Source organism: Amblyomma maculatum, chromosome 6, assembly GCF_055883805.1.
Source record: "Amblyomma maculatum isolate TAMU_Amacu chromosome 6, ASM5588380v1, whole genome shotgun sequence".
Classification (NCBI taxonomy): domain Eukaryota; kingdom Metazoa; phylum Arthropoda; class Arachnida; order Ixodida; family Ixodidae; genus Amblyomma; species Amblyomma maculatum.
The window spans coordinates 69,428,111-69,440,467 of NC_139349.1; the positions used below are offsets into that span (position 1 = coordinate 69,428,111).

Below are 12,357 nucleotides of genomic sequence, written 5' to 3' on the forward strand. Positions count from 1 at the left end.
CTGCGTTCACGCTGACAAAAGTGAGCAGCTGTAATGGAATAATTTAATAAACTTTCTTTGTTTCTTAACCTTCCACCGCCTTCCCTTTTTCCCTGAGTAGCGCTGCCGAGAAGAGTTAGCGAGAACCGTGATGTATAGCGCGACGGTGACAGGCGCGCCCTCTTCCCATATGGACGGAGCAGCAGCATATCAAATCCTTCCGCGTTTCCGTCTCACTCAAAGCGCGGCAGAACCCGAAACCCGCCGTGCTCGAACGAAAGCGAATGGATAATAAAAAACAAATGCACGGAAGGAGTCACAGCATCGTAAACGCCGCCCCGGTTCTTCCGCGCACTGACACCGACCGAATGGCAATTGAATAGCGCAACTTCGCGGACGTGGATAGCGGACGATCGGACCGCTCCAATTAGATTACAGGCAAAGATCGAGTCTGCTCCTCGTTATGTGGCGCTATCGTAGAAACCGGCGAGGCAGAGGACGTAGTCTGCGCCCGCATCCAATGCCGCCCACGCGACAATGCGGCGCCGCGGTAAACGAATTTGCGCGCGTCTCGAGGTTGCGCTCAAAGAAATATCAATTATCGCTGAGGGCTGCACGACAGCTTGTCTCCGCTTTCAGGCATCCGCGCATTCGGGTTTGATTTGTCCGACGCGCAGTGACAAAATCGTTCCCCTGATGGAAGATACGAAACCAATCGGTCACGAAAACGGCGCGTGCGACATGATCCTATAGGCAATAGCGGCTTTCCCATTTTCATGCATGCCTTTCCGGACGCACTCGGTGACCAGTTCTCATCTTGCCGCAACAAATTAAAAACCAACAGCAGTAATCTTTTATTTCTGGTAAGTTACCAAAGTGGTCCTCTTCTTATGACGCTACTCCCTCTCACAGACTACGTAAGGGAAGAGGTGTTGCGGCATTCCACGGTGGTGATGACTTCAAGCAGGACAGAGGACACTTGTCTCCGACCTTCGGCAGCCGTGCATGCATTTGTGAACAGCCTCCATCACTTGAATATTGTGTAACGAAGACGATGTGCATAAGCGACAGCGCGCGATTACCATGCCCTTGAACAACTGTCGTTCTGCAGCTAACGTGGTCCATGCCCTTGCTGAAGTCGTCCAGTTGGAAGTCCCTAGCGCGACAACAAACCTTCATTTTAACTGCTTTGTCAAGAAGGAACGATCCAGAAAAATGGCCGATCGTTCCGCACGCCGTACCATTTCGCACCCCTTATAAAAATGGGAACATCCTTTGAGTTCAATGTGAACTCAAAAAAGTCAGAAGGAAGCAACTTCCTCTGAACTGAGAATTGGCTACTGATTTTGAATTCACAGTGAATTAAATTTCTCTGACCATCCTGTGAGTTTCCTGTGAATTTCCTTTGAGCTCCCAGGGAACAGACCGTTGTCAGTTTGAGTTGAGTTCACAGGCAGTGGCCAATTATTGGTTCAAAGGAAGTTCGAAGGAATGATGACTATGGGATATTTGGTGGATGTTCGAAGGAAGTAGGTTCAGACTGAAACATTTGTTTGTATGAGCTTATATTTATTTGAATAGATGTACTTCCTCTGTTTAGGCCTTGCAATTAGGCCTGCTTTCGAAGACTCTGCGACAAAAAATTGGATCACTGTCCACAATCCCAGTGCAAACTTGCGCAACTGCCGGTGACCACCTTGGCTAGTACTCCATTGAGCAAGCAGGTGTAGGCTGCAAAAAGAAAAAAAAAAACATTAGAAGCATGACTGCAATGAACAAGCTAGAGTCCATCCAGCCTTCCTTAGCTTTTGTAAATTAAATATACAGAGCCCGGACAGTGTGAGCGCCATGCAGGCACCACAGCATTATGCATTAAGGCAAGCATTATGGCCCTGACCATCACTGAAAAGTCAGCTGTTTGGACAATATTTCAGAATGCTCTTGCATCACATGCACAGGCTATGAGCTCGAGGACTTACAGATAACAGCATCCAATTTTGGGCAGCCCAGTGCCTTTTTTGGAGCTTGTTCCTTGCGGGCATTGCAGACACGGCCATAGAGTGAGCTTTCTTCCAGTTCTTCGGGTGAGAACACAACCCGCACCAAGTTACACGCAAACTTTGTTGCTTGATTGCCCGCACTGAGTTTCATGCGGTCAATCAACTGCTGATTTACCATAATATTGCTGCCAATGTGCACCTGCAAGAACAAAAAGCAAATATTAGTACTATGACCAGTATTGTAACATACAACAATATTCCTTGATATGCAATAAGAAAATGAAGGGGCTTTACAAACAACAAAAAACTTAGACCAGCTTAAGAACATTCAAAGAAACCCCAAAATGCATAATTAAGGTCATTTGTTTGCAAGTAAAAATACACATTCAAGAAGCCATACTTTAACATGTACAACAATGAAGGCATACGAAAACTATTGGATGTTTTTGACACCTTCCCGAGCGGTGTTTTGATCTAATTTTGAATCAGGCCAAACGTCTTTTAACATTTTTATTAGTGTAACCTGACAATTGTGTAATATGTATTTAAAGTAACTAGCCAAAAAGAGGGCACATAATGCCCCGCAAAGGATTGAGCGCTAATAGTGCATTGCTATAGCAGAAGAAAAAACAAGAAATAAGAGATTTTTTAACGACCTAATTTATGCTTGCATTTCAACAATAAAAAAATACAGATTTTAAGTCAGAAATTAAAGGGATTTACTCATCATTAACATTGCAAAGGCCATTAAAAGCCAGTTTAGACAGAGCACAGTGCCCACATTGTCACCTCCTGTTTAAAAATACTAACACCCTTTTCGTACATCAGAAGCTCAACCAATTAAAAAAACTGCCAATGAAGGTTTAGCAAAAGCATGCACTGCCTGCTCTGTATGTGCTACTTTGAGACAACATTTAGTTTCCAGCTTGCACAGGTAGCTTTCATAATTTAACCCCTCAAGCGCTTTGGACAAGCAGCTCGTCCTTGCAAAGATGCCCTCAAGCCATTTTGGACGAGTGCTTGTCCTTGCAGGATAGATCCTCACCCTGAGAGTTTTAGGTGAGTACAGTGCTCCTCTGTGGCTTAGGTCATGCGCCATTTGACAGATGGCACCACTGACCCGTTAACTGCTTTTTGTTCTACCGCTTGAAAGACTTTTAAGCAGCCTTAATGAGAAAAATGGTGCCTGGTAGAGGCAACGCATGCACTGTTGACCCGTCATCGCGGGAAAGAAGCTTTTCTTCGTTGCCATCCTCGCCATCCGAAGATGGCTCAGACACCAATTTTTGCATTGTTATGGGAAGTGAAGACGACAGTGATGACATGAGTAGTTCTTCCGACGAAGATGATGACAGCTCAGACGATACTATTGCGAGTTCTGTGTCAGTGGATGAAAATTGACAACATTCCGATGAAACCTCCTGGGCTTCCATTCTTGGTCGTCCCTTGTAAAACATTTCCAGTTACCTCGCTATATGTTACTCGACTAGATTGCTGCTTATTGGCGGGCAGTTGATTTTTCACGTAATGAGCAATAAACTTCACTGCGCTCATTTGACTTAGTTTCTGGTTCAAATATTTTTGTCTCGGATACCTCCTTTTTTATTACACTACCAATAGAAACCAGCAGTAAAAACAAAAACTAAAGGGACACTTAAGCTCCGCCTTTAAGGGTATGATGCGACCAATGTAGGCTACCACCCAACATATAAAGCCCTGCTTTAACCAAGCTGTATCAACATGTCTGCGTAGCCTAGGTGTAGCAAGCCTGACTCAGCATTGAAGAGCACTGGAATGTTGATTCGTATTTCACCTTCCCACCTCAAATGAACGACCGGAGTTAGCAGCTCCTCCTAACTTTTGGATATCATGTGGTCTCGTTAAGCCACACAAATCATCGAAGAATGTGTGTTCGGCCATGCCACTTGCCAGCGCCATGCTCTTGATGTTTCACTCACAACACAGACAACAAATTTTCATGTAATGGGGCCTTTAACGATATCGTAATTTTAAGCAATGTTAGCTAGAAATCTTGAAATAATAGTGCTCAAGGGGTTAAAGTGAAATTGAACTATTGTTGGATCAGCTTAAGAAGCCACAACTCCTTCTCGAAGGAGACCCTCCTGGCAATACCATGGTGGTTAATTGCCTTTGACTTGCCAGAGTGACATTGCAGGTGGCTGTCAGGTGCAAGTGGATTATATGCACATTAGCTTGAATACCATGATGACTGGCCCAAGTCGCTAAAATGACTGATTAGAGGAGCACCAGCTGCGTCATTCGAGTTGTAGTGCAAAAAGATGGCCTTCCGAGATCGATAACCTAAGAAATTGCTGAATATTAAACAAGCTAATGGAAATCTCTTTTCTGATGAAAAGGGCTTTGCTATAGCCCAAGCGAAGTATGCTCAACAGGAAGCGTAAACAAAAGTAACCTTGCACTTCCGATCACTACAGCTTTCACAAAAACTCTTCCAAATCAATATACACACGAATGAAGTAACAGTCACTAAAATGAAAGGAAGCAGTTGGGATTTTTTTTCATGGTTGTTTTGACGAATTTAAGAAAATAGCACTGTCTGTCTTTTGTCGTTTCTATCAAATTGACATTCATTTAAAAATATCATTATGCTACTAATTATGCAGTCTGTGAGCCCAGCCTCATAAACAGCATCCCAGCCAGGGCAGCCACTTTTCAGTGGAGCCGAAACGCAAGGTGCCCGTGTGCTCTGTGTTGTCGGTGCACGTTAAAGCACCCCAGGTGGTCGAAATTTCCAGAGCAAGGCAGTATCTCTCATAGCCTGAGTCGCTTTGGATATTAAACCCTAAAAGCCAACCAGTCATAAAGAGCATTGCTTCTTGCCTATCTCTGAATTCAGTGACTGCTGACTTCATTCACATGGATAATGAGCTCCTCGTTTCCCTATCTGTGCACACTTCTCAATGGAAGTGCATGACTTGTGGCAGTGCTATCGTAAAGCTAGAACCAAGTTCTTGTGTGACCCTTAAAAAAGTTTCATCGAGAAAGGCAGTAATGAGCACAACCATGCAGACACTAGACTAAAGCAACTAACCTGAGCCTCGGTTGGCAGCACAACTGCTTGTGTTGTACACGCAGCATTATTAACGGATTCCGTCAGCTGATTGACCAGCTCAGCAACATCTGAAAAAAACAAAAAAGGAAAGCTGGAACAAAACATACTATTATAGTGCCTAGAATATACTGGCTAGTGTGCCGTGCGGAGGGCTCTCTCAATGGGAGGAGGTGTCCGCGCCGGCGATGCCTTCCAACTTTGGCCGCCAGGGGCGCTGCTCATCGTAAAGGTGCCGTCGACGCCGTCGGCCGCCGGCGCGCCCTTGATTTGCCGCAGCTGCGCTGGCCGAGCCATCAGTGGGTGCGAGCGCTTTGGACGCGTCTACGCTGTTCTTTTGTTTTAGTCGTTCTGTTTCTTGCATTCATATGAGATAATTAAATTTGCAACGACTATAGATGCTAAAAATAAAGCATCAGGGCAGGGAAAAGACATGTTTCGTGTCGCTCTGTCGGAGTGGCTACCGCTCAGGACTAGGTTTCTATGTTCAGTGTGCCACGGACCCTGCGCAGCTTGCGTAGTGGAAGCGGCTGATTAAAAGACAGGACCGCAAGTTGACTTCAACGTGTGTTGTCTGCGAAAAATATTTTGAGGAGAGCTACATCGAAAGAACGTTCAAAGTGACAGTAAACGGCATCGTCAACGAGCTCGCTAGAGATAGACCACAAATTAAGCCCGAAACCGTGTCAACGCTATTCGACCATTATCCGAACCATCTTCTGCCTAAGAAGACATCGAAAAGAAAGTTGAGGAACCTCTGTGACCAACCGGCCGCTAAACGACAAAAACGCAGTGTCATAATGCCAGTGGTGCAGACGACAGCCATGCACGCACCGTCAAGGATGTTTGACAATGCTTGCAAGGAGCTGGCAGCAGAAGAGCCGAGCGAGAACTCATACCCGCAGCAGCAGACGTGCAGCTTTGAGCCTCGGGATCCGTTTGACTCAATTTACATACCTGCAACTTGGACCAAATTAACCGAAGCACCTGCTGGATCTGTGGCCTACGCGCGTTATCGAGCCTATAAAAAAAAAAAAAAAAAAAAAAAGAACTTTGTACATAGAAAAAGTGATAACTTATGGAAGCCTGAACTCAGTTCTGTGGACACAATAGTGTATATTCTCGGAAAAGAAAAAACAAGCGCGTACAATACAACAATATCTAAAGCTGAAGATAGAGCTATATAGGTAGAGTGCACTGGAGGGTCTTTGTTCCGAATGTGGCCTGCAACCAGCTGATTCAGGAAGCACATATCATTCATGGGAATATATTTTGCAGAAAAAGTGTCGCTTGACCGTCAACTCTGAAGGGGTTAGCTGCGCTTAATGCAAATACCAGCGGAGGCTTACACAAGATGCGCAGAAAGAAGGAAAAAGCATGCAACTAGCCAAATAAATGCTGCAACATTTCTCGCGCTCTGAGAAGAGCTAAGAGAAAACTGGCATGGAGCGCAGAACAAGTGGCTCTATTGAAAGCGCAAAATGAGGAGCTAATAAGTGAGTCTGTGGTTAAAGCTTTTTTTTTTTTTTTTTTTTTTTTTTAATCCCGCGCGTGACCTAGACAATTGTGACCGTACAACAACCGCTCGGCTGCTGAAACCGCGAAGCCGAAACTGGTGAAGAAAGTAAATTATAAATTACTTAGCGGTGGTAAGCGAGAAACCACGTGGAGAATTATACAGGAATATCTAGCGCATCATTAGCGAGTGAAAAAAAAATACCACCAAAAATTGGTATCAGACTACTTTAAAATTATTGCGGTGTCATATGTGCGGCCTTTCTCCAAAACCTTTAGCGGTGCATTTCTATATTTTTACTTGTTTATTGTTGCTGCGCCTTTTTGCTCAAATTTTACTATATTGTAGACTTTGTAAAAAAAAAGAATCAGTGATACAATCACCACTTTTGTTTCTTGCCTTTCCTTCTGTTACAAAAGAAAGCACACCGCATAATAATAATTTATGTATGAAGCAACAATTAAGTGACTTCCTAATAAAACAAATGAATAAAGAGTAAGAACAAAAACTGAAGTCAGATTCAGACTGCTTGTGTTTATTGTCGCATATGCGATCTTTGAAAACATGCGCGCGTGCAATGTATTTACGAAAAAGCAAGATCGCCCTTCTTTTCTGTAGCATAAATGTGACGCTATAAAACGTCACTAACCTGATATATATCACCTTAGCAATAAGCATGACTGAATTGCAGAAACGTCGACGTAACCTATCCGAAAGCATGAGGCCCGTATACGTATTGACGTTCGTAGCACTTGACTGCGGCATCGCGATATACCATGGACCATAAGAAAAGACCGAAGAGTAAATAAAATTCAAATTTGGATTAATGAACAGTGTAAAATATTAAGGGTATTTTCTGATACCTGTGTCACACGGACAATAACAGTCGTCGTCGATCCGTTCCGGGTTAGATCGCAACTGAGAAAATAGTTCCCATAATTCGGGACAACCACCTGGGCTGACTGAGCGCTCACTCAGAAGGAAGATGCATACGATACCTTACATCCGCAATCGCGATGCGTGGATCGCAATCGAGTGGCTCTAGATCAAATAAAATCGTCATCGGAATATTTCATAGCAATATATTGAATCCGGCCGGACTCGATCGTTTAATCAAATATTAACAAACTATTGTAACCAACGTGTCAACTTTAGGTGGTTTTCTCAAATTTCTTCTCTCGCTGGATATCAGGAAGTCAATATGTGTTCTGCTTAAGACCTTATCCGGTTCAGCTGAATAAATAAAACAGATATATAGCAGACATATGGACCAGACAGTATTTGTTAAACGCTTCCTCGAGCGCTATTTGAGCGTATGATTTTCTCCGCACAGTACTAGGACGGTATGAATATCTTCCACCAAGACTGTTTTTAGACACAAAGTGCGCTTAAACCGTCAAGAGACAGGTTTCGCAGTGAAAAGCGCAGCACGCTATCCGGACCTATATGCCGCCTATGCTGCCGAGGCCGCGAACGCGGAGCGATAGCACCTTAGCTATTGGTAGCGCCGCCCCGCGGTGGCGGCGGGAAGGCATCACCGCGGCGGACACGCCAGCGCGCGCCCTCGGCACACTAGCCAGTATATTCTAGGCACTATAATACTATTTCATCACTAGCAGCAGCAGCCCAAGTAACATTCACCACAGGAGAAAAGCCTTTTCTTTGCCCTTGACTGCATGACCAACCCTTTTCTGTCACCAAATGCACCATTCAAAATTTAGCTGCTAGACACTAGCATCACTCACGCACTCAAGGCGTCCTATCAGCGGTACATAATCTAGGGGATGCCGATAGCAATTGATGAAGCCAATGCTGACATTCCACTTCTGATCTCTTTGTTCGCTGTGGAAATGCCTGGATTGAATTAACTGCGGAGGACGTTGTAACTACAGTGCAACTGACGGGTGCTGCTATTGCTTAGAATGAATTCATGGGTGCGAATGATGATGCCGAGATAGCTGTGAGCGCTTTAACAGAAGTTAGTCAGATCACATCCCTGAAACAGTTTGTTGGTAGCAAGGGCCTTGAAGAGCTCAGCATGCAATATATACATGTATGGCGGCAGCAATACGCCACACATTTGGACAAAGGCTGACACTCGAGTGTGTAGCTGATACTCGATAGCCCATGCTTCACCTATCTCGTGTCTGTCTTTCGTGTCGACATTTGCTAACGTGGTGTAGTGACCGAGTTAAGTTAGGCAGATTGCTGAGCCAGGTGCCGAGCTTGGACAAGCATAAATTTCCTGTTGTGAAAAAAAAAAAAAAAACACCACCTAAGTGACCAAAATGGCACAGGAAAATGAAGCGCATGCCATAAGGATTCCAAGGTCCAAGACAGGACGAAGCCACATATGATAATTTCATACAAATTTAGATTTTTTGCTGTCCCTCCTGCGCTCATTCTAGATGCACCTCATCATTTGCAGGAGACTCTGAGGTTAAAATCTGAGGGAATCAAGGGTTCCATTCAGATACGCCGTCCACAGTAATGCAAGAGCACCACAGACCTGCCGCAGCCATCTGGCTACAACTTATACCCCGTGAATGTGTTTGAACCTAATGCAGCTCTCCGGGTTCACTGGAGCGTTGTTGTCACCGACCACTCCAGAACAGAAAGGAACCCAATCCCGCGCCCGTTTTTCGGCCTCGGCTTGAGCAGCACAAATCAGCACAGGTGCTCACCTTGAGTGGCATTTGTTTACCATGCATTTTCATGCAGCTATCACATACGACAACAGGCTCAATCTCAGATGCATGCCGATCCCAAGCAATGACATGTGACACGCAAGTCACTGTAACACAAACAAAGCATGCTTGCAGAGCAGGAGTGGCAGCAGTTCATCTGCTACGTGCACTGCAAGCATGGTGGTTGGTGGCGTCATGCAGCAGCGCCACGGTGTAGCTGAGCACTACTGTACACCACCTATAATGTGTCGCAAAGACAACTACAGGAGGAACACCAATCCTAATCCTCAGTGTAGGGGGAACCTTATTGCAGCAACATAATCTTACTGGTGCTTTTACTAGGATGTGCTACAGACCAAGAGGTCTTATTCATTTAAGAGTTAGCACTTGAATTTGTTATGCTTTACGTAGCATCTGGTGACACAGTCAGCATTCCAATGGCTTCAGAAAAAAGCGATCACATACCAAGCATCTGACGTGCTTCATCTCTTGCGGCCTTATATTTCTTCATTCTTTTTTTTTTTTGCAGACCCCACTTCATCCTCAAGCTCCAGGACTCTCTTTTTTGCATCTGTTGGCTTAGACATTTTGTCACAGCTGCAGCTTTCCTGCAAAACGACATGTGGCAAGGTCTATTCACTAAATTGTATTTGCACTCAAATGCATCATACAAAAATTATTCAGTATAACGCATTGTGCAGATATCTGGTTCCACACATGAGATTAGCAAAATAGTGACAAAATGAAGACCACTGACAAGAGAAACGTAGCATGGACACTGTTTAGGGTTCAGAGCAACACTTCTTAAGGAGGAACATTAGCCCTTGAGCAAACCTTGGCACATAAAAGGACATGGTAATGTTTAACTGCGAGCTGACACCATCCAGCATCACTACTGCTCAAGTGGGCAGAATGCCCACTTGAGTAGTAGTGGACAAAACAAAGGATGCATTTCCACAAAAACAGTTTGAGCTCCCACGCATACCGTAAAACATAGCCACTCTGCTTTATGGTAGGTTCATGGTGTTTTATGTCCCAAAGCGACTTAAGCTATAGCGATGAGGGATGCCGTAGTGGTGGGCTCACCTGGGTTTTAATGTGCAAATGACATCAGACAGTACACAGTCAACTTGCATTTCACCTCCACTGAAATGCGGCCATGAATGCTGGGATTGTACCCATGTACAGTCGTGAGCTTTATGAAAGGGAGCATGCGATCCCGTGGCAGATAGCCTCATCCAGAAGTAGTGGCAAAGTGCAATGGCAGCATTGAAAATGAAGTGGAGAGAGCGGTGCCCTTCCACCTGTTGGCCGTACCCCATGCACTGGGAGCAACTTTTACATCGGCAGCTAAAAATCATTGCAGCATTATGCTGTTGGTAACTGATATCACTGCTTGCTTTGCTATGCTCTGACCTAGCAACCCAGCGTAGGCTGGTAACTCAGGCAAAAGCGGCAGCCCAGGCCACTGGAGTCTTAGAATGGAGACTCCACACACTGCCTCCCCACCACACACACTTTTTTTCCCCCTTTTTTTAATAAAGTTTTCTCTCTCTGCGCGAAATCTGAGGAATGGCTGGTAGCGAAGAAAGGAAGCATGTTTGACGCTTCAATAAAAAGAAACAAACAAATGAATATGAAAGTAAATGAATGCGACAACACGTTAGGCGCTTTTATCTGCTTAAACTTAAGTCGCCTGCAGCTGTGAAAGCGTCCGTTTCGCTGCTACACTACCAATTGTCTCGGAACGAGCACCCTGGGCATCTTTAAAACTTGTTCTAAATCAGCTTCAATAATCAAGGAGCTGCCATTCTTCATGCCGCGCCGTTCCGAGACGACGATGCAAGCAGGGTTTTTTTTTTTTTTTTTTTTTTTTTTAAGAGCCCGAATTGGGAAGCCTACTCCTGTTATCACGAAACACCGAGAATTGCCATTTGCTGTATAAACAGGGAGAATCGGGTCCACGTAACGACAGCAGCCGCGTTTATTCTACTTCTTATTTCCGCAAATTCAGTTCATTATGCATTTTTGTTTTAATTTCACGCAATTCCCGGAATCAACTGTCTACCTCTTTCACCATGTGCACTACTGTCACCTGCCGGTTAACACAATGCGGTCGTAATGCGGGCATGTAAACGACTTCGCGACACGACTCACCGCGAGTAGCAAAGGAAGGTGTTTCACAGGTAAACATTATTAAGACACGAATACGAAAAGAGACAAGAGACGTTTGACTACTTACCCACTCCGAGAATGAACGTAGGAGAGTACGACCCTTCTTTCCACTGGGCATGTAGTACTCCTTGGTTTGGAATAATCTTCCAGTATTTTGGATTATCCATCAGTTTCGCCTGCAGTTCTTTTGATTGTAGGTCTCTTACAGGGTATACGTCCCACTTCTGAGCGGTCGCCCATTTAACCACGCCATGATCGGCCATTTGCACTACTCACGCTAAGAAAACATGACGAACACAACGAACGCGAACAATCAACTTCCTACGGTCATGAAACACATAGTGAAGCATGCCGCCGGCTGTTTTCACGAAATCGATAGCGCTAGAGTCTCAAGCGCCAATGCAAACTTTTAAATGCATTTTTGCAAACTTCACAAACTTTCAAAATAAAACTTATAATTTATAAACAACCTTAAACGTTTGTTTTTTTTTAGTAGTAATATGTGATGCGTAACAAAACACAAAATAATTTAAGCAAATTATTGCCACAAGCAGCTGCAGCGCTCTTCTTTTTGCTGCGGAATTCTTGTGGTGCATGTCAATCTTCATTGGTTTTACTCGCCGCCGTGAGAACGTTGGTTTTACTGGCAGTATTCGTAACCTCGGCTGCGGGGGCTTCTGTGCGTGGTGGTACCGACGTCGCTGACGTATTAATTGCTGGTCTTTAAACTGTGATAGGAGGTAAACGAGCTTGACTTTCGTGAACAATGTGACATCCGGTACTAGGCACATCGTGAAGTGCATTTAACTGCAGGCTTTTGAAGCCGTTATCGATGGTGCTGCGGTAACCGCCTACCCGTCGAACGCACTGGAAATGCCACCACGGTAAAAGCGTACTTGCGCGACGTCA

General features: G+C 44.7%; 1 protein-coding gene across 1 annotated transcript; it reads right to left on the reverse strand.

The window, feature by feature from the left end:
• Positions 1-1,324: 1,324 nt before the first annotated feature.
• Positions 1,325-11,607, reverse strand: LOC146185974 (uncharacterized). The gene is made up of 5 exons (XM_084606902.1): positions 11,516-11,607; positions 9,739-9,881; positions 5,053-5,141; positions 1,959-2,178; positions 1,325-1,710 (listed from the first exon to the last, which is right to left on the reverse strand). Exons 2-5 carry the CDS (start codon positions 9,842-9,844, stop codon positions 1,628-1,630), a joined length of 498 nt encoding a protein of 165 aa, XP_084463028.1. The 5' UTR covers positions 9,845-9,881; positions 11,516-11,607; the 3' UTR covers positions 1,325-1,627.
• Between the last annotated feature and the right edge of the window lie 750 nt (positions 11,608-12,357).

Bases quoted from the DNA above. Each gene is read 5' to 3' on its own strand.
- LOC146185974 (XM_084606902.1), bottom strand. From the start codon at position 9,844: ATGCAAAAAAGAGAGTCCTGGAGCTTGAGGATGAAGTGGGGTCTGCAA. The intron at 2,179-5,052 runs GTTAGTTGCTTT...TTGTTCTTGCAG, and splicing joins TGCTGCCAACCGAGGCTCAG to GTGCACATTGGCAGCAATAT. The intron at 1,711-1,958 runs GTAAGTCCTCGA...TTCTTTTTGCAG, and splicing joins AAAATTGGATGCTGTTATCT to CCTACACCTGCTTGCTCAAT.